The 23,812-nt window shown below is 46.3% G+C and overlaps 1 protein-coding gene across 2 annotated transcripts in view; it reads left to right on the forward strand.

The window, feature by feature from the left end:
* The window catches only part of LOC122402643 (titin), a 96,710-nt gene that overhangs the window by 55,009 nt on the left and 17,889 nt on the right, over window positions 1-23,812 (forward strand). For both annotated transcript variants that reach the window (XM_043405603.1, XM_043405601.1), the window contains 5 exons: window positions 89-967; window positions 1,108-1,174; window positions 1,618-1,671; window positions 3,810-12,743; window positions 13,237-23,571. In XM_043405603.1, coding sequence (XP_043261538.1) covers window positions 89-967; window positions 1,108-1,174; window positions 1,618-1,671; window positions 3,810-12,743; window positions 13,237-23,571 — 20,269 coding nt within the window. The remainder of the gene's footprint in view (window positions 1-88; window positions 968-1,107; window positions 1,175-1,617; window positions 1,672-3,809; window positions 12,744-13,236; window positions 23,572-23,812) is intronic.

The raw sequence follows: 23,812 nt of genomic DNA on the forward strand, positions 1-23,812 counted from the left end.
ATATAGCATACTACAATAAGCATATCCTTCTTATTTGACAGCATTGTACATTGACAAATATCAATAGAAATATTGTTGAATAACGCAGGTATCTCGAGCAAAGAAGGTAGTACCGATCCAAGAACCAGTAATGACGGAAGCAACCGCGTCTCTGAAGAAGATCGACGATCAGAAGAGTGGAGAATTGTCAACGAAACCCGAGGAACGTGCGAAACGTGTGGTCGAGGAACGCGAAGGGGTGGTTGTCGTCTCGGAAGTGACCACCGAGGATCTAGCACCAGATTTTATGGTGGAGTCAATGATCGACCGTGCCCAGGTAACTTCGGAAACCCTGCAGACGGTCTCTGTGTCGGAGGTGCAGACGGAATCCAGCGTCCAGGAGATCAAGCGAATGGAAACGAAACAGAGAAAGGCGAAGAAAACGGTGGTGACCGAGGAGAAGGTGTTCGAGGAGAGGGCCATCGAGGAGAAACCGAAGAAGAAGAAGAAGACGGACAGAGTGAAGGCACGAGAAGAGGTGACCATCGAGGAAATTGTCGAGATGCAGAGGGAGAACATCGCGAGAGAAGTCGAAGAGATCATGGAGTTGCTTCACGCGAAAGAATTCGGGCCCGGTGAGGCTCCTCTTCGGGAACTGGCCACCATTGGTTTCCTGGTGAGGCAAGGTGTCTCCGTGAACGAGATCAACGAGAGTCTCTACAGAACGGACAACTTCCCGGCCCTGAGGACCCCCGAAGCTCAGAATGCACTGGTTCAGCTGGTGGAAAGAGAAGGTCACGGTCCACTCATCACTCAGGTTCTCACCGAAGAGACGACCACCGATGAAAGCATCGTGGCTGCCACCGTTGGTTTCCGTGCCTTCATGAAAATGATCGAGCTTCAGCACGTCACCGTCGAGGAGGTGCTCACGCACTTTGCTCCGGAGGACTTCCGACCACGTGCTTGGGAGGTTACAGAGGCCACAGAAGTAAGAGATATTCATTTATACCAATCTTTGGACCACGCTTCTATCTAATATTTCATTTTAAGAAAGTTAAAGATTATCGAGTGTTCGAGGACTCTCAGCCATTTCGAGATAATATAACTGATATAATAATTCTCGTTCAGGTTGAAACGGAAGAACGTGTTACGGAACGAGTGGACATCGTTCGCAAAACGGAGGTCCATTTCATGGGTAAGTCGAGACTGCGTGATGTGAGGTTTGAAACGAAAAGAGACACGAAATCATTAATGGTCTTCAGACTTGCAGCATTAGAAAAAAAACGTTGCACTTTTTTTTCTATACATTAAAAATTATGTATTTTGGTGTGTGCTTGCGTGGCTGCCTATAAATATAATACTTGTACATTTTTCTATTTTTTCTTTTCTTTTTTTTTTTTTGTAAATATTTTGCGGCTTCACAGCTAGATATAAGATCGACTAAGCATGCATTTTTTGTACATACATAGAACTGTACGCGAAGATACTTAAAATATCTTTGCTACAGATTGTACATTTGATTTGTCGAATAAAAGCATTTTTTTTCACAATGTGCCATAATAATCCTGTGTGTTTTTGTCTTCGTCTAATTCCCTGTTCCCAGAGCTCCCACGAAAGCAAAAGAATTTCTGATTGCAGAGAGGAGGGACGAACGAAAGGCTGTCCGCACGCAGGATATTCGAGACATTAAAGGTTTGAAGCAACGAGTTTCAGTGCATGGTATATACATTCGAATAATCGGCCATTCGATCAATGAATGGGAACCATCATTAATAATCTTTCTTATCATATCTTCGAGAAGACACTTCGGTGTCCGGACAGTCGACACCACATCGAGATATCCAGACATCTTTACTTTTCATTCGTGTCTTATTTATGTATTCTAGTCGCCTCGTATTTCAACATTCAACATTCAAAATTCTGAACGGATAGCAAATATTCTGATTCATCGTTTTCTATCAAATTTCGAGCTTACCAATCATTCTAATTTCTTAATGGCTGACTAATAGTGCCAGTATAACGTAGTAAGAAAAAAAAAATAGTTTCGAAGTATGTGCGTATCGATCATACGATACGGTCTCTACGTAATGATTTTATTTTATTATTCTTTCAGATGCATGAAGCTTTACTTGATCGAATAATAGCAGTAAAATTTGTCTGCTTAAGCCGCTATGCTTTCCACGCGCCGTATCCCTCCATTACATCCCCTTTCCATAGTTTATTCGCCCCCTGTTAATCACCTTCCGATCCAACACCAAAACTCAACGCTTCGCGTTACGAGCTTCGCGCTGCTAATGCAGTTTTAATGTAAGTAAGAGTTTTTTAACCGTGTCCACAAGTCATTTCGTGCATTTGGTAGTAAATAATATAACACGTGTTTGTAATTTTCTTCATACCATTCCACCAGTTGCATCATTTTACCTGTTATTTATTTAACGAGAAACTATGAAATTCAATATTTCTTTGAAAGCAAAAGGCTCCACGAAACATACACCAACACGATATTTCATAGTTTCTAAATATACGGTGTCCAATATTTTTCCATTAGTCAGTACCGTTGAATGGAATTTTGCTATTTTCACGTACTTCTTGTTACTGTTACACATTCAAGTTACACACTCACATGCATCTCTTTATAACAGTCTTGTCCTACATACGAGGTAATTAAACGAGAGATTTTGATTTTTCTTTTTCTTTCTTTTTGGTAGCAAGCACGATGTGTAACAGACAAGTATTTCTTCGTTTTTTTTTTGTGTTCATGTTGGTTTGACTTCCGACCGGCCTTTTCTATTTATTTTTACTACTACACGATATTCACACACGCACCACTTGTTATTAAAACAACGTATGCCTTAGTGCCTGCGATTCCGAACCACTGCACACTACTCTATATACCGCAAAACATTCCAGAGACATCGTAATCCAACAATAAAACAGTATTTTTCTACATTCCGGTTACACAGAGATACAAAGATACACCGTCGAACAATTTTTCATCATCGAACAACACAATACTTCTTCTCATACGGTGTAACGAAATTAATCTATTCAGGAAAATGGTCGTAAAGAATTAATCCAGAGAAAGAAATGGTACACATGAAAAATTAAATAAATAATAAATTAATAAAAAATACTTTCTTTAGGATGTATGGTATGAGTCTAAAAATATTTATAACAAATGTCTTATCTTGTCCTGAAAGGGTTAATATTTGTTACGAGCAGTGAAAACATTATTAGGCTGTCGAATAAGTTCTTTCCAATTTTCCAATATATATTTAAATTTAAAGTCTATGAACTGCTTTGTAAATAATTGGCAATAATATCGACAAGAAATAAAGGATATTAAAAAATGAAATACGGTAGTATCCGGATAACTGACCGTGAATCGAATTTGTTTCTATTCGGTTATGCGGGTAAGGTTTGAAAATGGAAATTTCTTATCTAAAAATGAAAATTAGAAAGAAGATATTCGAGAATCTATCAGGATGGCAGAAAAGTATACGATACCTTTGGAAAACGCGTAAAACGATATTAAAAACACGCTGTTGACACTATGTACGCTGATTTTTTTTGTTGTCCACCAACCTTTTTGTTTCTTTTTTAATTTGTACACAAGCTCGTCCGCCGTGCACTGTCCGTAGGTTGTTGACTCTTGTTTCGTTGAAGCACGATTCTTGTCTTAGCAAAAGCATCCGCTCAGTGGCTCGTCGCATGTAGTCTGAAAAAGAATGGTTTTCTTTTACTAGCAATTGAGAGCGAGCGAGCGAGATCGTTGCATACGAAAACACTCGTATTCGATTGACACAAAAATTCTCACATACTTTCCACAGAATACGAGGACACACGGCAAGCACACACAACACTGCGCAAACCCAAAGATACAAGTACGAAGGAACAGATCGAAGAGAGAAAGGAAGATAGGGACGAGGGGGTTCAGGTTGTAGAGATCGAAGAGATCGAGGAAACGGAACAAGAGAAGAAGAAGAAGCGAAAGGACGTGGAGGAAATCGAGGAGGAGACTGAAACAGTAATCGTTGAGACAGACAGAAAGGGCAGACTGACTCGAAAGAAAAAGAAACGCGATGATTTGGAGAAAGAAGTAGAGGAGGAGGAGGAGGAGGAGGAGATTATAGAGGAAGTGAAGAAAGCATTGAAGCCAAAGCGGTCGCAAGTCGGCCGGGATGAGTTGGAATTGGAAGAAATCGAGGAATTCGAGGTGAAGGAAGACAGATCTATGCCTTCCATCGTGTTGAATGTATCTAGTCAACGTCACGAGGTGGTGCCTTTGGACCGTACCACCGAACAGGCACCTGGAAAGCCTGAATTCGAGAAAGCAAAGCTCACCATGGACACCATAACTCCGTTGACGGAGCACCTGGTGCCCGTTCAGGAGAAAGAAACCGACATCAGCGAAACAAAGCCCATCGAACGCAAAGCATCCCTATCCATCTCACCCGTGGAGCCTTACTCGACCATCGAGACGACCGTTCAAGCTTCCACCGGTGAATTCTCGGACACTTTCAAGCCCACGTCGTACGAGGCGACGCCAGCGATCGTTCCATCCGAGAGTCTGGTCGTCAGCGAGACGCTGACCAACGACGCAGGCCTGTCCAGTTTAACGATCGCCAAACAAGAAATTACCAAGACGGCGGACGTCAGCGTGACCGTTCAGGAGGCAACGACCGTCTACGAGACGATGGTCAGTCAGAAGGAAGTGCCCACAGAGGACTTTGTCACGCCACTGACTGCCAGAGCAGAGGACACCATACTCCCGCAAATCGGATTATCCGTCTACGAGGTCCAGGAAGGTCTAGCCGAGGAGAAACTCGAACCGACCAAGACTGTTCCAACCAAACCCAGAGTGAACGTTACAGCCGTCGAGCCACTGGTCGTCGAAGAGGTCCGTGCGGAGGACAAGCCGGGAAAATACTATCCAGAATTGATCGTTCCCACCGAGATCGCCACGCAGACTATCATATCTCAGCGACAACGTGTCACGGAGGAGATGCACGCGCCTGAGAAGGAAGGCGAATACGTGCCAGGAAGGCTGCCCCCGAGCCAACAGGCGCAGATTGGAGTCCCCTACGGGAGCGAGACGGCCATCGTGCAGCAGAATTTGATCCAAGAGAGCGAGGGAATATACGTTTCCGAAAGGAAGACCGACAGTTTCGTGGCTACGACGAACCTCACTCTGTTGGAAGGTGTCTCCGTATCCACCATCGAGACTCAAGACACGGAAGCTAATTTAACGATAGAAGAGACCAAGAAGGCAGTGGCTGATTTGAATGTCATCGAAATACCATCAGCCGTCACGGCGGAGACTGTACCTTCGGAAAAGGAGAAGGATTACCAACCAGGCGAGAAGCCAACCAGCAAAACAGCCGAGACGTCGATATTTTCGTTAGAAATTGGCTCCATCGCGAGTACCATGGTTCAAGAATCCGAAGGAATCTATCATCCTGAGCAGAAACCCACAAAAGTTTTGGCGGAGACGTCCATCAGACCGGAAGAATACGTGCTGGTTTCGGAGATCCAAACAGCCGATTATCCGTCAGACTTTACAGACGAACTGAAATATGTTCAGGAAAGTGGAACGGTGACTGTACAAGCGACGGAAGCTAAGATGGTTCAGGAGACGATGACTCACGATCGCGAGACCAAAATGGAGGAGATGGCTAGGCCCGAGGAACGCGTCGTGGAGACCAGTTACGACGCTGTCAGGGGCGTCGAAGTGTTCCAAACCACCTCGATAGAGAAAGAGGCCGATTTGAAGATATTCGAAATGCCTGAATCGCACCGCGGAAAGACCGTGCCTACTCATCCTGTTGTTTCGTTGGAGGTCGAAATGACCCAGCCAGAGGACAATTTAGGGGAAATCAGCAAGGAAATTCCATCGTCTGGAGTGGCGAAGATCGAACCGATCAGCTTGCAAGAAACCGTCGTGGACGTGACGGTGGCTGACGAGGGACTCGCCCCGGTTCACGAGGACAAAGTTCCTGACTCGAAGGTAGCCGAGGTCGCCATGAACGAGATCGAGAGCTTGCACACCACCATGGTGATCGCCAGCGAGCAAGAATCCGAGTATACTCGGGAGGAGAAGGTGAAGGGAGCGTACGCCAGCACGGAATTTACCACGCAAGACGCCACGATGATCGAAGAGGTGAGGACGCATTCACCAACCGGGGAATACGTGCCCGAGAAGCCCACTTCCGGCGTGGCTCAGCCCTCCCACGTTCCTCTGGAGAGCGTGACGGTGGCGATGCAACAGCTAGCGGAGAAGGAGGATTTGTACAAGACGGACGCGAAACCGGACGGAAAGACCGCTATTGTGGAGCTCACGGAACCCAGACCTGGCGCTACGGTACTCGAAATTATTCCACACGATCGAGAGAACGTTTATAGTCCTGACGCCAGGCCCCAAGACTACACCGCTCAACCGTTGATATCCGGTCACACGGTGGCCTTGAAGTCGGAGACTTTGGCCGAGCAAAGCACCACCGACATCAGCGTCGATCAACCAAAGTCTGGCAAGGCGATTCCTCAGCGAGAAGCTCTGGAGGAACTGGTCGTCACCGAGACGAACGTTGCAGAGACGGAAAAGCTCAGGGAAGCGGACGTTCTGCCAAGCACGCAGAGCGCAGAGATCGAGATCTGCTCCATGACCGAGAAGCTCACCGTCACGGAAGTGACGAGCGCCCTGAGCGAAGAGAAATTGCAAGTCGAGGATATACCGAAAGAGAGAACCGTCACGATGGGAATCACCAGTGGACACGAGGTGGCAGAGATGCAGGAGACGATCCTTGCCAGCAACGTGAACGTTTTAGAGGAAGAGAAAGCGAAGGAGGAGCGCGCCAGTCAACAGCAAACCGGGTTGGAAGTCGTCGAGCAAACGGAAATATCGGTCTCCGAGAAGGAATCGCCTTTGCACGAGGACGTGAAACCAGACACCAAGAACGTAGAAATCGTCTTCGAGGAAGGAGAAAAGAGCGTCGTCGTGGGGATGACCTATCCCGAGGACAAAGAGGGCGTATTCACGCGCGAAGATAAACCAAAAGGCGCAGAAGCTACCGTGGACATCGAAACGCAAGGAGTAGCGTCCAAGTTCGAAGTGTTTAGCGATACTGGCTTGACGGAGCTACCCGACGAGACCGTCACCGAAATAAAGCCTAAAACCACGGTGTTACCCATCGAAGCTGCCGTGGCCGAAGAGGTGCAGACCAGAGAAACCGAGGCGCCATTCAGCGAGATCAAACCAACGGACAAGAAAGCGACTGTCGAGTTCGTCGCAGGAGAAGGTCTGATCGTGTCGGCGGTGACGGCAGAGGACAAGGAAAGCTTGCTGCCGGAAGCGGAGAAGCCTGAAACGAAAGCTGCCAGCTTCGATATTCCGACTCACGTGGTGGCTGAAACCAGCGAGACGACCACCACGGACAACATCGGTGAATTTAAACGCGAAGAGACCACTGCTGCGACAGCTACCACCGATCACGTCACCTTCCATAGCTTGGTGACCTCCGAGACTGCTCCCGGCGACCTGGAGAAACCGATGGAGGACTTTGTGGAGCCCGACAAGAAGATGGTCGATGTCACGTTCGAGGAGGGCATGGGAGTCACGGTGATCGAGACCATCGCGTCCGATAAAGAGAAAGAGTACTTCGAGAAGCTGGAGATCGAAGGTGAACAAGCTACTCTGAGCTTCGACGCGCACAGAGTGGCACAGATGATGGAAGTTACTCCGTCTTCTATCTCGGGAGACTTGACAGTGCCGAAGCCAGCTACGTTCGCCGCGAAGGAGGAACGACTTCCGTTCGAGAGCATCGTGCAGACCGAAACTGTCGTATCGGAGACCGAGGAACGCTTCACGGACAAGCCTGTGATATCCAACAAGGCTCAAGTGTCCATCAACGAGATCATCAGCGCAACGACCAGCACGGAAATACCAGCCGACAAGGAGGATGTCCTTCGACTCCCTGACAAGCCATCGGAAAAACAAGCTAGCGTGGAATTCGCTGGACGCGTGATAGCAGAAAAGTCCGAGGTTACGGTGGACAGCAGCGCTGGTAAATTGGAGGAGTTGAAACCGGTCTCAGCGTCCGCTGTGCCATCCAGTATTCCTTTGGAAGCGGTGATTAGCTCGGAAACGCAACCAACGGAGCTAGAAGGGCTCTTGACGAAGGACAAATTACCGACTCAAGCTCTGGCAGACTTGTCCGTAGTCGAGGAACAGAGCCTCCAAGTGTCTGCGGTGGTTTCGGAAGACAAGGAAGAGGAATACAGATCTACCGAGCTCCCAGAAACGAGAACAGCTGGGAAGAGCTTGGTGTCTGGTCACGTGGTAGCCGAAACTACCATGCAAGTGGTCGATTTCAGCACAGGTGAGCTCTTGGAACAGAAGCCAACCGAAGCAATAGCCATGCCAGAGCACGTTCCGTTCGCTTCGTTGATCGAGACGCAACCTGTCGTGCAAGAAAGCGAGGATAAATTTGTACCCGGTTTGATCCCAGACGACAAGAAAGCGATCGTGGACCTCGAAGAGGGCAGAAACATTGTGACCGTGTCTCAAGTGACTCCAGCCGACAAAGAGTCTCTGTACGTGTCCGAGGAGCAACCTTCCAAGCATCTGGCGTCCGTTGGATTGGACACCACGCATGGAATCGCCGAAACAACGACAATCTCTGTCGAAGACACCGTGGCGGAGGTGGTCGTAGAGAAACTAGATAGGAAAACAGCATCCTCGACTCAGGAAGTGTACCAAAGCGTAGTGGTCACTCAGGATATTGTTCAGGATCAGGAGAACGAGTTCGAAGGGAAATTCAAACCCGTTACACAGAAGGTAGAAGTGTCCATCGAGGAAGGGAAACGCGTGACTACGGTCACGGAGGTCAGCGCGGCTGATCGAGAAGAAATACTGAGGACCGTGCAAGAAGAGAAGACTCGATCCGCGGTGCCAGGTATTGTTGCTGGCCACGAAGTCGCCGAAAGATCAGAAATCGTTCCTCAATTGACCACCGGGGAAGTGGAGATTCCAAAACCCATCACAGCAACGGCGCAAGTGGGCCAAAAACCATACGAGACCGTCGAGACGACCGAGCAAGTCCTGGCGGAAAAGGAAGTGGACAAAGTCGAGGAGATCGCGTTGCAGATGACCAGCGCTCGCGTCACGGTGGACGAGAACAGATTCATCGCCATCACCGAGGCGACCACTGCGCAAGACGTCGAAGAAGAACTCTCGGAGAGGAAGAAGCCTCGCGAAGAGACCGCGAAACCAGCCATGGAGGGTAAAGAAGTTGCTCAACAGACGGAAGTGAATCTGAGAGAAGGACTCGGCGAGGTCCCCCAGGCGCCACGACCAGCCTCCTTCGAAGCTCAGCCCACGCAAACCACCTTGGAGAGCGTCGACGTCAGCGAGACGGTCCCTCAGGAGCATAGTTTGACGTTCGAGGGTAAATTGAAGCTCGACGAACGCAGCGCCACGGTCAGCTTTGTGGAAGGAAAGAGCATAACCGTTGCTCACGTCGTCACACAAGACAAAGAGGACAGTATGGATGCTCTGAAATACGAAGAGAACAAGGCGGAAGTGACGTTGACGAAGGTGGGTATGGACGTTGCACAGACGGCCCAGGTGTTCGTCGATCAGAGCACCGGGTCTGTGCAGCCGCTGGAAAAGCACCAGGCGAAAGCTCATCCTAAGCAAGACACCTTGGAGCCCATCATCGTCGAGGAGACGCCTAGCGCGGAACGCGAAGGCACCTTTGACAATTATCCAAAGACAGTGTCCTCTGTGGCGGTTCCATCGTTCGAAGAGGGCCACGGAATCTCGATTACCGAGGTCACGTCTGCCGAACTGGAGTCGTTGCTGAAGGAACAAAAGCTGGACGCGTCTCAGACAGCCACCAGCACCATCATCACCGAGCGCAATATCCTCGAAACGACCACCGTCGAGTCTCGAGTGAACGTGCCTGACAAGGTTCAGGAGCTGGACGCGACGCCTCAGGTAGCCATTACTGGCCAGGACACGTTCGAAAGCATCATCGTCAACGAGAGCGTCGTCGAGGAGAGCGAACGGACCTTCGAGGGCGCGTTCAAGCCGCAAACTCAAACCGCGGGCGTGGACATCGAGAAAGCAAAGTCCCTGCAAGTTTCCGAAACCATCACCGAGGACAAGGAAAGCGTGTTCGACGTTGCTCCTAAACGCGAGGGCGTCACAGCAACTCAGGACATCAGTCTGCACGAGACCGTTGTAGGCTCGATGGTGGAGAGTATTCAGAGCACTCAAGAGATTCGCGAGGAGAAACAAGCCTCCTCTCAAGCGACGGTCACTCAAACCGTGATAGAAACAGCGGTGAAGACGGAGACGACGGTTGGCGAGAGCGAAGACACCTTCGAAGGGAAGTTTAAGCCCGAAGAACAAAAGGGCAAGCCTCAAATGGAAGGGTTGAGCACGGTCACGGTCACCGAAGTGGTCTCCAGCGAGATCGAGGACTTGCTACCAGCGGCTGTTGCTCCCAAAGAGCAACAAGCTCAGCCCACTTTAACCGGCATGGAAGCTCCGGAAGTGACGCAGGTGATCACAGCAGCCACCACGGAAGCCCTAGAAAAGACGACCAAGTTGAAGGAACAACAAGGCACGGTGGAACTGGAAGAACTCTCCTCCGTAGCGGTCAGCGAAGTAATCTCCAATGAGGCTGAAGACGTTCTCGCGTTGAAAACGGTTCCCAAAGACCAGAAAGCAGAGTTTAACATTATCGGAAGAGAGGCTGCGGAGACCTCTCAGGTGACGACGATCGCTGAAACGGAGGATCTCGCGCTGAAACGGCCCGAGGAACAGAAAGGCAAACCACAGGTGGACGAACTGACTCCGCTGTTGGTGTCGCACGTGATGTCTAGCGAGGCGGAGGAGGCACTTCCTGCCCCGGAAGTTCCGAAAGAGAAAACAGCTCAGCCTAGCTTACTGGGAAGAGACGTCGCGGAGACTCTCCAAGTGTTGACGGTCGCCAGCGCGGAGGAATTGGTTGCACCAATGGCGCCCGAGGAACAGAAAGGCAAGCCTCAGGTCGAAGAATTAGCACCGCTGATGGTTTCTCAGGTGGTATCGCACGAGGCGGAAGACACGCTGCCCACGCCGGAAGTGCCCGTCGAGAGAGAAGCGCAACCGAACTTAATAGGCAGAGACGTGGCTCAAACTATGGAGGTGTTGACAATGTCGAACGTCGACACTTTGGCGGAAAGCAAGAAACCTGACGAGCAAAAAGGAGTCCCGGGTCTCGAGGAGTTTCTCTCTCTGTTCGTGTCGCAAACAGTGTCCACGGAAATGGAGGACGCGTTGCCTACTCCCGAAGTTCCAACCGAGAAGATGGCGCAGCCCAGTCTGCTAGGTCGCGACGTGGCAGAGACGATGCAAGTGCTGACCATGCTCAGCGCGGAGGAACTGACGACCAGTCGAGGACCCGAGGGACAAAAGGGGCAACCGAACGTGGAGGAACTGACCTCCGTGACGATCTCGCAGACGGTGTCTCACGAGACGGAGGAGATCCTCGAAAGCGTGGTTGCACCGAGCTCGGTGACGGCCAAGCCAGCGTTATCCGGAAGAGAGGTAGCCGAGACCAGCCAGGTGCTGACTATGACCAACGCGGAGGAGCTAGAGAAACCTCTCCTGCCCGAAGAACAGATTGGAAAGCCACGAGTGGACGAATTCGAGTCGTTGACGGTATCTCAAGTGGTGTCTAGCGAGTTTGAGGAAACGTTGCCGACTCCTGAGAAGCCCACCGAGAAGATTGCTCGTTCGCAAATGACTGGCAGAGAAGTAGCAGAGAAGACGGAGATACTGACAGTGACGAACGTCGAGGAGCTGCAGAAGCTGGAGCAGCCCGAAGGCCAGAAAGGAAAACCGGACGTGGAGGAATTGAGCTTCATCACAGTCTCCGAAGTAGTTTCTACGGAAATGGAGAAGGAACTGCAGAGTCCAGAGGCTCCTAAAGTACGCAAAGCTCTTCCCCAGTTGTCCAGCATAGAAGTGGCCGAAACGTCAGAAGTGTTGACAATGACCAGCGCGGAGGAGCTACCGAAACCAAAAGCACCCGAGGAACAGAAAGGAAAACCACAGTTGGAGGAGCTGCTCTCGCTGTCGATTTCGGAATTTGCGTTCGGCGAGGCGGAAACCGGACTCCCAACGCCGGAAGAGCCCACTTCGCAGACCGCCAAGCCCAGTCTTCTGGGCATCCAGGTCGCTCAGAAGTCTCAAGTGGTTCCGTCGTCGGCCACCGGGGAGCTGGAGGAATCCGTGAAACCGGAAACCAAGCAAATCGTTCCCGAACAAATACCTTTCGAGAGCATTCAACAGTTGCAACCGGTTCCCCAGGAGAGCGAAATTACGTTCCAGGTGGAGAAAACGACGAAAACAGCGACGGCTGATGTCTCGTTCCGCGTTTCCGAGAGCCTGGAAGTGATGCAAGTCACAGCCACGGAACAGGAAGCTACAGAAGTGATAAAAGGAGTAGCGAAAGAAGCGTCCGCTCAGCCAGACGTGATCAGACGCGAAGTCGCCCTTAAAACCGAGATCCAACCGGAAGTCGCACTCTCCGAGTTCAATGTGACCAAACCAGAAAGTAAGACGGCCAAAGGCGTCGAAGAGATTCAGCAAGGTGTCATAGTAACCGAACACCTCACTGCTGGTGAGCTAGAGTCAGAACTGCCCGAGTCTGTAATACCATTCGCGAAGTTAGCGAGCGTTTCTATCCAAGCCGAACACCTGGAACAAGTCGTGGGTGAGTATTATTCCTATAAAGGTATGCAATTGGCATTGACGGGACGGACGGGAACAATGACGATTAGGAAAGGACGTCGAGACGCGTTGTTGACTGTAGCCATTAATTTTTCATGAGAGCGTAGGAGAGAGGATCTCTGTCAAACTGGGGAATAATAGATCCAAGCAGATTTTCTGGATTTAGGGTCGTGAAATGTGTAGGATAGGTGAAAAGAGATATCAAGGTAGGTATGGATATGTAACAGAATCAAACACGATCGAGACATCACAAGCAATTACACACAGAACACAACAGGCCATACAATTCATAACAAAATTCGATTTATACGTAATATATACAAATAATAAAAAGGTCTACGTAACAATGAACAAATCCTTTTGTCGATCAGGGATATGTCGCGATTAACCGCGAAGTCAAACCAAGTAAGCAACCAACAAACAAACAAATGCCACGACACGTTAATCATATCACACTTGTTCTGTATACATTTCAGAAACTACAGAAGTACCAGCGCAACAACATCATATCACAATTACACAACACACAACAAAACACGATACGCCACAGCAACAGTCGATCGAATCCGACACAGAGGTAATCGAAGAGTACACAACGAAATTCAGGCGCGGGAGTACAGACGATGAGACTGCAGCGGTCAAAACGAAGAAAACGATAATAAGAAAGAAAAAGCCGAAAACAGAGGAAGAGGAAAACAATGTTGTCGTCATCGAAGAAGAACTCGAGGATATTAAACCAAAAATTCCATCCATACCGAAAAAACAATTTATGCCGATAGAAGAAGTCACGACAGTGGAGGATGTCGAAGAAATAGTACCGACGAGAATAGACGAGGCAGAGGAAGTAACGCCAAAGCAAGAAGAAACGGTAGACATCAAAGTAATCGAGGTTCAAGGAACGGACGATACCAAGAAAATAACGAAGAAGAAGATTATTCGGAAACGAGGAAAAACGCAACAAGTCACGGAGGAAATAACGGTCGAAGAAGATGGCAAAGCACCGATAACGACGGTCGTGACGAAACCCAGAGAAATGATCGAAGAGAAACCAATACTCGAAACGGGAGAATATGAGGAGGAGGAAGTACCGGAAGAATATACAAAACCGATTGCTCCGTTACAATACGTTACACCTACGGTAGAGAAAGTAGAAGAACAGGTCACCATTACGGAAGAAACCACAAAAGAAGGCAAACCGAAAAAGACAACAAAGAAGAAAATTATTACACGCAAAGGCAAGGAACAACAAGTTACAGAGGTATCTACGGTGGAAGAGCAGGGCAAGGCTCCAGTGACAACAGTAACAGAAGGTCCAGTCGAAGAAGTGGTTGAAGAAATAATAAAACCGTTACCTGCACCAGAGCGTATTAAACCAACGGAAGTAGAAGAAGTTCGGGAGCAGGTAACAGTCACTGAAGAAGTAACGAAATTAGGTAAACCTAAAAAGACGACAAAGAAGAAAATAATTAAACGAAAAGGACAAGAACAACAGGTAACAGAAGTTGTCACGGTCGAAGAACAAGGAAAAGCACCAGTGACAACTGTAACCGAGGGTCCTGTTGAAGAAGTAGTTGAAGAAATAATAAAACCATTACCTAAGCCAGAATACGCCAAACCATCCGACGTAGAAGAAGTCCGCGAGCAAGTGACCATTACACAGGAAGTCACAAAATTAGGAAAACCAAAGAAGACCACAAAGAAGAAGATTATCAGGCGAAAGGGACAAGAGCAACAAGTAACAGAAGTTGTCACGGTTGAGGAGCAAGGAAAGGCTCCAGTAACGACAGTAACTGAAGGTCCTGTTGAAGAAATAGTTGAAGAACTTATAAAACCTTTACCTGCGCCCGAACGTATTACACCAACGGAAGTAGAAGAAGTTCGCGAACAGGTGACAGTCACTGAAGAATTAACAAAACTAGGTAAGCCTAAGAAAACAACAAAGAAGAAGATTATCAAACGAAAAGGACAAGAACAACAGGTAACAGAAGTTGTCACAGTTGAAGAGCAAGGAAAAGCTCCGGTAACCACTGTAACTGAAGGTCCAGTAGAAGAAGTAATCGAAGAAGTAATAAAACCACTACCTAAACGAGTACGTATTCAGCCAACGGAAGTAGAAGAAGTTCGAGAGCAGGTAACAGTCACTGAAGAAGTAACAAAACTAGGTAAACCCAAGAAAACCACAAAGAAGAAGATTATCAAACGAAAGGGTCAGGAACAACAAGTAACGGAGGTAGTCACTGTCGAAGAACAAGGCAAAGCACCAGTGACTACTGTGACCGAAGGTCCAGTCGAAGAAGTAGTTGATGAAGTAATAAAACCGTTACCTCGGCTAGAATATGCCAAACCATCTGAAGTAGAAGAAGTCAGAGAGCAAGTGACAGTTACACAAGAAGTAACACGAGAAGGCAAACCCAAAAAGATCGTAAAGAAAAAGATCATTAAACGCAAAGGAAAAGAGCAACAGGTAACAGAGGAGGTCACGGTTGAGGAGCAAGGAAAAGCACCAGTAACCACTGTAACCGAAGGTCCAGTAGAGGAAGTAGTCGAAGAAATAATAAAACCATTGCCTGCACTTGAACGTGTCGAACCAACGGAAGTAGAAGAAGTTCGTGAACAAGTTACAGTCACAGAGGAAATAACGAAGCTGGGTAAACCTAAGAAAACCACAAAGAAGAAAATTATCAAACGCAAAGGAAAAGAGCAACAGGTAACAGAGGAGGTCACGGTTGAGGAGCAAGGAAAAGCACCAGTAACCACTGTAACCGAAGGTCCAGTAGAGGAAGTAGTCGAAGAAATAATAAAACCATTGCCTGCACTTGAACGTGTCGAACCAACGGAAGTAGAAGAAGTTCGTGAACAAGTTACAGTCACAGAGGAAATAACGAAACTGGGTAAACCTAAGAAAACCACAAAGAAGAAAATAATCAAACGCAAAGGAAAAGAGCAACAAGTGACAGAGGAGGTCACGGTTGAGGAACAAGGAAAGGCACCAGTAACCACTGTAACTGAAGGTCCAGTAGAAGAAGTAATAAAACCATTACCTAAACCAGTACGTATTCAGCCAACGGAAGTAGAAGAAGTTCGAGAGCAGGTAACAGTTACTGAAGAAGTAACAAAACTAGGTAAACCCAAGAAAACCACAAAGAAGAAGATTATCAAACGAAAGGGGCAGGAACAGCAGGTAACAGAGGTTGTCACAGTTGAAGAACAAGGAAAAGCTCCAGTGACAACTGTGACAGAAGGTCCTGTCGAAGAAGTGGTCGAAGAAATAATTAAACCATTACCAGCACTAGAACACGTAAAACCATCACAAGTGGAAGAGGTGCGTGAACAAGTAACAGTGACAGAGGAAATCACTAAGTTAGGAAAACCAAAGAAGACCACCAAGAAGAAAATTATCAAACGTAAGGGAAGAGAACAACAAGTGACAGAAGTTGTTACAGTGGAAGAACAAGGAAAGGCACCGGTAACGACTGTACATGAGGGGCCAGTTGAGGAAGTCGTAGAGGAGACAATCATGCCACTACCTGCGCTAGAATCTATCAAACCGTCTAGTGTAGAGGAAGTGCGCGAACAAGTAACAGTCACTGAAGAAGTAACCAGAGAAGGCAAGGCTAAGAGGACCACTAAGAAGAAGGTTATTAAACGTAAAGGAAAAGAACAGCAAGTAACAGAGGTTGTGACTATTGAAGAACAAGGTAAAGCACCAGTGACAACAGTCACAGAAGGTCCTATCGAAGAAGTCGTCGAAGAAGTAATTAAAGCACTACCTGCACCAGAATACGTACAGCCATCTGAAGTTGAAGAGGTTCGCGAACAGGTAACAGTGACTGAAGAAGTTACTAAAGAAGGTAAACGAAAGAAAACCACCAAGAAGAAAGTCATTAAGCGCAAAGGTAAAGAACAACAAGTAACCGAAGTAGTTACCGTCGAAGAGAAAGGAAAGAGACCTGTGACAACTGTCACGGAAGGTCCTGTAGAAGAAGTGGTTGAAGAAACCATAAAAGCATTGCCTGCTCCTGAATTTGTTAAACCATCCGAAGTCGAGGAAGTACGAGAACAGGTAACTGTTACGGAAGAAGTCACTAAAGAAGGTAAACCAAAGAAGACCACCAAGAAGAAGGTGATTAAGCGGAAAGGTAAAGAGCAACAAGTGACCGAAGTAGTTACTGTTGAAGAAAAGGGAAAAGCCCCGGTAACAACCGTGACAGAGGGTCCTGTGGAAGAAGTTGTAGAGGAGACATTAACGCCACTACTTGCACTAGAGTTCGCCAAACCGTCTAGTGTGGAGGAAGTGCGCGAACAGGTTACTGTTACTGAAGAAGTCACTGTAGAAGGCAAACCGAAGAAGACCACCAAGAAGAAAGTTATTAAACGTAAGGGAAAAGAACAACAAGTAACCGAAGTAGTTACAGTTGAAGAAGAAGGTAAAGCTCCAGAGACAACTGTAACGGAAGGTCCCGTGGAAGAGGTATTTGAAGAAACAATAAAGCTATTACCTGTTCCTGAATTTGTTAAACCATCCGAAGTGGAGGAAGTGCGAGAACAAGTAACCGTTACTGAAGAAGTCACTAGAGAAGGTAAACCAAAGAAGACCATCAAGAAGAAAGTTATTAAACGCAAAGGAAAAGAACAACAAGTAACCGAGGTAGTTACTGTTGAAGAAAAAGGAAAAGCTCCAGTGACAACTGTGACAGAAGGACCAGTTGAAGAGGTACTTGAAGAAACTATAAAGGCATTACCTGCTCCTGAATTTGTTGAACCATCCGAAGTTGAGGAAGTTCGTGAACAGGTAACGGTGACTGAAGAAGTTACTAAAGAAGGTAAACCGAGGAAAACTATTAAGAAGAAGGTAATTAAACGCAAAGGTAAGGAGCAACAAGTAACCGAAGTAGTTACTGTCGAAGAGAAAGGAAAGAGACCTGTAACAACTGTCACAGAAGGTCCTGTAGAAGAAGTAGTCGAAGAAACCATAAAAGCATTGCCTGCTCCTGAATTTGTTAAACCATCCGAAGTTGAGGAAGTGCGAGAACAGGTAACTGTTACCGAAGAAGTCACAAAAGAAGGTAAACCAAAGAAAACCATCAAGAAGAAGGTTATTAAACGCAAAGGAAAAGAGCAACAAGTAACCGAAGTAGTTACTGTTGAAGAAAAAGGAAAAGCTCCAGTGACAACGGTGACCGAAGGCCCTGTTGAAGAAGTGGTTGAAGAAGTAATTAAAGCATTACCTTCCCCAGAATACGTACAGCCATCTGAAGTTGAAGAAGTTCGGGAACAAGTTACTGTTACGGAAGAAGTCACTAATGAAGGTAAGCCAAAGAAGACCATCAAAAAGAAGGTCATTAGGCGCAAGGGTAAACAACAACAAGTAACCGAAGAAGTTACTGTCGAAGAGAAAGGAAAGAGACCTGTGACAACTGTCACAGAAGGTCCTGTAGAAGAAGTTCTTGAAGAAACCATAAAAGCATTGCCTGCTCCTGAATTTGTTAAACCATCCGAAGTTGAGGAAGTGCGAGAACAGGTAACTATTACCGAAGAAGTCACAAAAGAAGGTAAACCAAAGAAAACCATCAAGAAGAAGGTTATTAAACGCAAAGGAAAAGAGCAACAAGTAACCGAAGTAGTTACTGTTGAAGAAAAAGGAAAAGCTCCAGTGACAACGGTGACCGAAGGCCCTGTTGAAGAAGTGGTTGAAGAAGTAATTAAAGCATTACCTTCCCCAGAATACGTACAGCCATCTGAAGTTGAAGAAGTTCGGGAACAAGTTACTGTTACGGAAGAAGTCACTAATGAAGGTAAGCCAAAGAAGACCATCAAAAAGAAGGTCATTAGGCGCAAGGGTAAACAACAACAAGTAACCGAAGAAGTTACTGTCGAAGAGAAAGGAAAGAGACCTGTGACAACTGTCACAGAAGGTCCTGTAGAAGAAGTGGTTGAAGAAACCATAAAAGCCTTGCCTGCTCCTGAATTTGTTAAACCATCCGAAGTCGAGGAAGTTCGGGAACAGGTAACAGTGACTGAAGAAGTTACTAAAGAAGGTAAACCAAAGAAGACCATCAAGAAGAAGGTCATAAAGCGCAAAGGTAAAGAGCAACAAGTGACAGAAGTAGTTACTGTTGAAGAAAAAGGAAAAGCTCCAGTGACAACTGTGACAGAAGGACCAGTTGAAGAGGTACTTGAAGAAACCATAAAAGAATTGCCTGTCCCTGAATTTGTTAAACCATCCGAAGTTGAGGAAGTACGAGAACAGGTAACTGTTACCGAAGAAGTCACAAAAGAAGGTAAACCAACGAAAACCACCAAGAAGAAGGTTATTAAACGCAAAGGTAAAGAACAACAAGTGACAGAGGTAGTTACTGTGGAAGAAAGAGGAAAAGCTCCAGTGACAACGGTGACAGAAGGTCCTATCGAAGAAGTCGTTGAAGAAGTAATTAAAGCATTACCTGCACCAGAATACATACAGCCATCTGAAGTTGAAGAAGTTCGCGAACAGGTAACAGTGACTGAAGAAGTTACTGAAGAAGGTAAACCAAAGAAGACCATCAAAAAGAAGGTCATTAGGCGCAAGGGTAAAGAACAACAAGTAACCGAAGAAGTTACTGTCGAAGAGAAAGGAAAGAGACCTGTGACAACTGTCACAGAAGGTCCCGTAGAAGAAGTTGTTGAAGAAACCATAAAAGCCTTGCCTGCTCCTGAATTTGTTAAACCATCCGAAGTCGAGGAAGTACGAGAACAGGTAACTGTCACGGAAGAAGTAACTAAAGAAGGTAAACCGAGGAAAACAATTAAGAAGAAGGTAATTAAACGGAAAGGTAAGGAGCAACAAGTTACCGAAGTAGTGACTGTCGAAGAGAAAGGAAAGAGACCTGTAACAACTGTCACAGAAGGTCCTGTTGAAGAAGTGGTTGAAGAAGTAATTAAAGCATTACCTGCCCCAGAATACGTGCAGCCATCTGAAGTTGAAGAAGTTCGGGAACAGGTAACAGTGACTGAAGAAGTTACTAAAGAGGGTAAACCAAAGAAGACCATCAAGAAGAAAGTCATTAAGCGGAAAGGTAAAGAACAACAAGTAACGGAGGTTGTAACAATCGAGGAACAAGGAAAAGCACCCGTAACAACTGTAACAGAGAGTCCTGTAGAAGAAGTGGTTGAAGAAACCATAAAAGCATTGCCTGCTCCTGAATTTGTTAAACCATCCGAAGTTGAGGAAGTACGAGAACAGGTAACTGTTACGGAAGAAGTCACTAAAGAAGGTAAGCCAAAGAAAACCACCAAGAAGAAGGTGATTAAGCGGAAAGGTAAGGAGCAACAAGTGACAGAGGTAGTTACTGTGGAAGAAAAAGGAAAAGCTCCAGTGACAACGGTGACGGAAGGTCCTGTGGAAGAAGTAGTTGAAGAAGTAATAAAACCTTTACAAGCTCCAGAACACGTGAAACCATCCGAAGTCGAGGAAGTACGTGAACAAGTAACAGTGACCGAAGAAGTCACTAAAGAAGGTAAACCGAGGAAAACTATTAAGAAGAAGGTTATTAAACGCAAAGGTAAAGAACAGCAAGTGACCGAAGTAGTTACTGTCGAAGAGAAAGGAAAGAGACCTGTAACAACTGTCACAGAAGGTCCTGTAGAAGAAGTGGTTGAAGAACCCATAAAAGCATTGCCTGTTCCTGAATTTATTAAACCATCCGAAGTCGAGGAAGTGCGTGAACAAGTAACTGTCACTGAAGAAGTAACTAAAGAGGGTAAGCCAAAGAAGACCACCAAGAAAAAGGTGATTAAACGTAAGGGTAAAGAACAACAAGTGACAGAAGTAGTTACTGTTGAAGAACACGGAAAAGCCCCGGTAACAACCGTGACTGAGAGTCCTGTAGAAGAAGTGGTTGAAGAAACCATAACAGCATTGCCTGCTCCTGAATTTGTTAAACCATCCGAAGTCGAGGAAGTACGAGAACAGGTAACTGTCACGGAAGAAGTCACTAAAGAAGGTAAGCCAAAGAAAACCACCAAGAAGAAGGTGATTAAGCGGAAAGGTAAGGAGCAACAAGTGACAGAGGTAGTTACTGTGGAAGAAAAAGGAAAAGCTCCAGTGACAACGGTGACGGAAGGTCCTGTGGAAGAAGTAGTTGAAGAAGTAATAAAACCTTTACAAGCTCCAGAACACGTGAAACCATCCGAAGTCGAGGAAGTACGTGAACAAGTAACAGTGACCGAAGAAGTCACTAAAGAAGGTAAACCGAGGAAAACTATTAAGAAGAAGGTTATTAAACGCAAAGGTAAAGAACAGCAAGTGACCGAAGTAGTTACTGTAGAAGAGAAAGGAAAGAGACCTGTAACAACTGTTACAGAAGGTCCTGTAGAAGAAGTGGTTGAAGAAACCATAAAAGCATTGCCTACTCCTGAATTTGTTAAACCATCCGAAGTCGAGGAAGTTCGTGAACAAGTTACAGTTACCAAAGAAATAACTGAGGAGGGTAAACCTAAAAAGACGACCAAGAAGAAGGTTGTTAGGCGTAAAGGAAAAGAACAACAAGTAACCGAGATCGTCACTGTCGAGGAACAAGGAAAAGCTCCGGTGACAACTGTGACTGAAAGCCCTGTTGAAGAATTGGTTGAAGAAACTGTGAAACCACTACCCGCGCTAGAATATGTAAAACCAACTGAAGTGATGGAAAAACCGGAAGAAGTAACTGTCACTGAAGAAGTTGTGGAGGAAGGCAAACCAAAGCGGACTGTGAAAAAGAAGATTAAACAGAAAGAAGTTCGCGAAGTTGTCTCCGATGTTGTGGCGGAAGTGGATGAAACTAAACCTGGCGAACTTCCTGTTGGTGAAACTAAGAAACTCGTTAAATTGCAGCGTGTTAAGGTTACTAAATTCGAAGCTACGAAACTAGATGTGCAGGAAGTATCCGTAGATAAACCACAATTTGCTCAAATAAAATTGCGCAAGACACCAGTAGCGAAACGTCCAGAAGAGAAGAAGAAGAAAGAGAAGTTTCCTCGTATTTTGCTACGAAGTCGCATTACTGCCACCGAGTGGCCTCCAGGTCTCAAGCACTTGAAGCTCACTGAACTCGAACCGAATGAAATTCAAAATGGCATTCTGTCCCGTAACGTCGAGGAAGCCGCAACCTTACCAAAATTGAAGAAGAAGAAGAAGGTGAAGCACTTGGAGAAGGAAATAGCCAAGTTGGAACAGCTCGATAAGGAATTTGCTGAGTTGAAGAAAGAATTACCGTTGGAGAAGCTGGACGAGCCAGTACCTGAAGAGAAGCCGGAACGAAAGGTCAAAAAGAAGAAGAAACCTGAAGATAAAGTAACGGAGACTGTGAAACCTCAATTGATGAGAATCAGTATCAAAGAACAGAAAGCAACTAAACCGAAAATCCAAGAACCTGCCACACCTCTGTTTGCACAAATCAAATTAAAGAAAGCTCGTGTTGTTCCGAAGAAGGTTGACAAGGATGAAAGCAAGTTTCCAAAGATTTTGTTACGCAGTCGCATAACTGGCCACGAATGGCCGCCATCTATACAATATCCAGTGATAACCGACTTGGAGCCAATTTACGTACAAAGCGGTATAATATCTCGAACGATGGAAGAAGCAATGAAGCTGAAGAAGGTAAAACGCAAGAAAGTGAAGCTTTCTGAAAAGGAGTTGATAGAATTGGAAAAACTGGACCAAGAATTCGAAGAATTAAAGAAAGTCCCATTGGAGAAGGTCGAAGAGTTAGCCCCGTATGAACGTAAACCGAAACCTAAAGAAGTCGAAGAAGAGAAACCAAAGAAATTAAAGATTGGGAAAGGAAAACCTCGGCCTGTAGAAGAGGAAGACCAAGAAACTGTTCGTTTGAAGAAAATACCGGAGAAGGCTCCAAGCGTTTCCGAGGAAACGGTTCCCGTTCCGAAAGAGAAAGACGAAGTGGAGAAACCTAAAGAGAAGAAGGACAAGCCCGAGTATCCCGAGTTAGAACCGTTCGAGCCTTACGATGTGGAAATCGGTGAAGTTGACTTGGAAGAAAGAGAGAAGCCAGAGTATCCTGAACCAGAGAAACCAACGCCTAAGAAAGTTCCAGGTAAAAAGCCAAAGAAGGAACGTAAAACACCGGCTCAAGACACAGAAGCTGTCCCCATCGTGCCTGGCGTTCCAAAGCCTCGAGAACCCGAAGAGGAAGAAGAGATCAAGAGAAGAATTCCTGAACGCGATGCTCCAACCGAGGAACCAGAGCAGATAAAACTGAAACCGTGGAAGAAACGCGACGAACCGAAGGAAGAAGATAAAGTACCCGAAGAGTACATAAAGTTCGTTCCGAAGGACGACGACATTGTTGAAACTGTTGAAGTTGTCACTACCGTAGAGACCGAAGAGACACCGGAGAAGAAGGTACGAAAAATTAAAAAGAAGAAAACCACCACCAAGCGTGGAGACGAGAAACCAAAGGTCGTCGAAGAGACAACGATAGAAGAAGATGGCGTCGAGCCTGTCGTTACCGTCGAAGAATTCGACGAGGATAAACCGGAAGCTTTGCCAGTCGTGTCTGTCGAGAAACCCGCGCCTGTGGAAGAGATCAAAGAAGAAATAGTTACGAGCGAGATCGTTACCGAAGAAGGGACAAAGAAAACGGTGCGCAAAAAGCGCGTGACGAGGAAACGAGAAGGTAAAGAACGGGTCACCGAAGAGGTGATCGTCGAAGAGGAAGGTAAACCACCATTAACAGCAACAATAGAACCCCACGAAGACACTACACCAGAAATACACGAAAAACCCAAACACAAAAGACCGATTAAACCCAAAGCTGATGAGAAAGTACCAGAAGGTAAGCCCATTTCTTACGTATTACTATCACCATTACCTACAATTAGACGTTACAACGTACATGTGTCCTTACGTGTCTTTATTCGCTACGCATAACAAGAACAGGAAACAAAGACATGATTGACAAACATACTTTATATCATATTATCAATGCACCTAATTTCTATCTGCTTCGTACATCGATTATTGATTCGTAAATGGTTTGTGATTTGTCGAGGAGAGCTTAGAAATCGATTCGAAAT

This window comes from Colletes gigas, unplaced genomic scaffold (genome assembly GCF_013123115.1).
Source record: "Colletes gigas isolate AHSC1104 unplaced genomic scaffold, ASM1312311v1 Colletes_gigas_Sc00038, whole genome shotgun sequence".
In the NCBI taxonomy this organism is placed as follows: domain Eukaryota; kingdom Metazoa; phylum Arthropoda; class Insecta; order Hymenoptera; family Colletidae; genus Colletes; species Colletes gigas.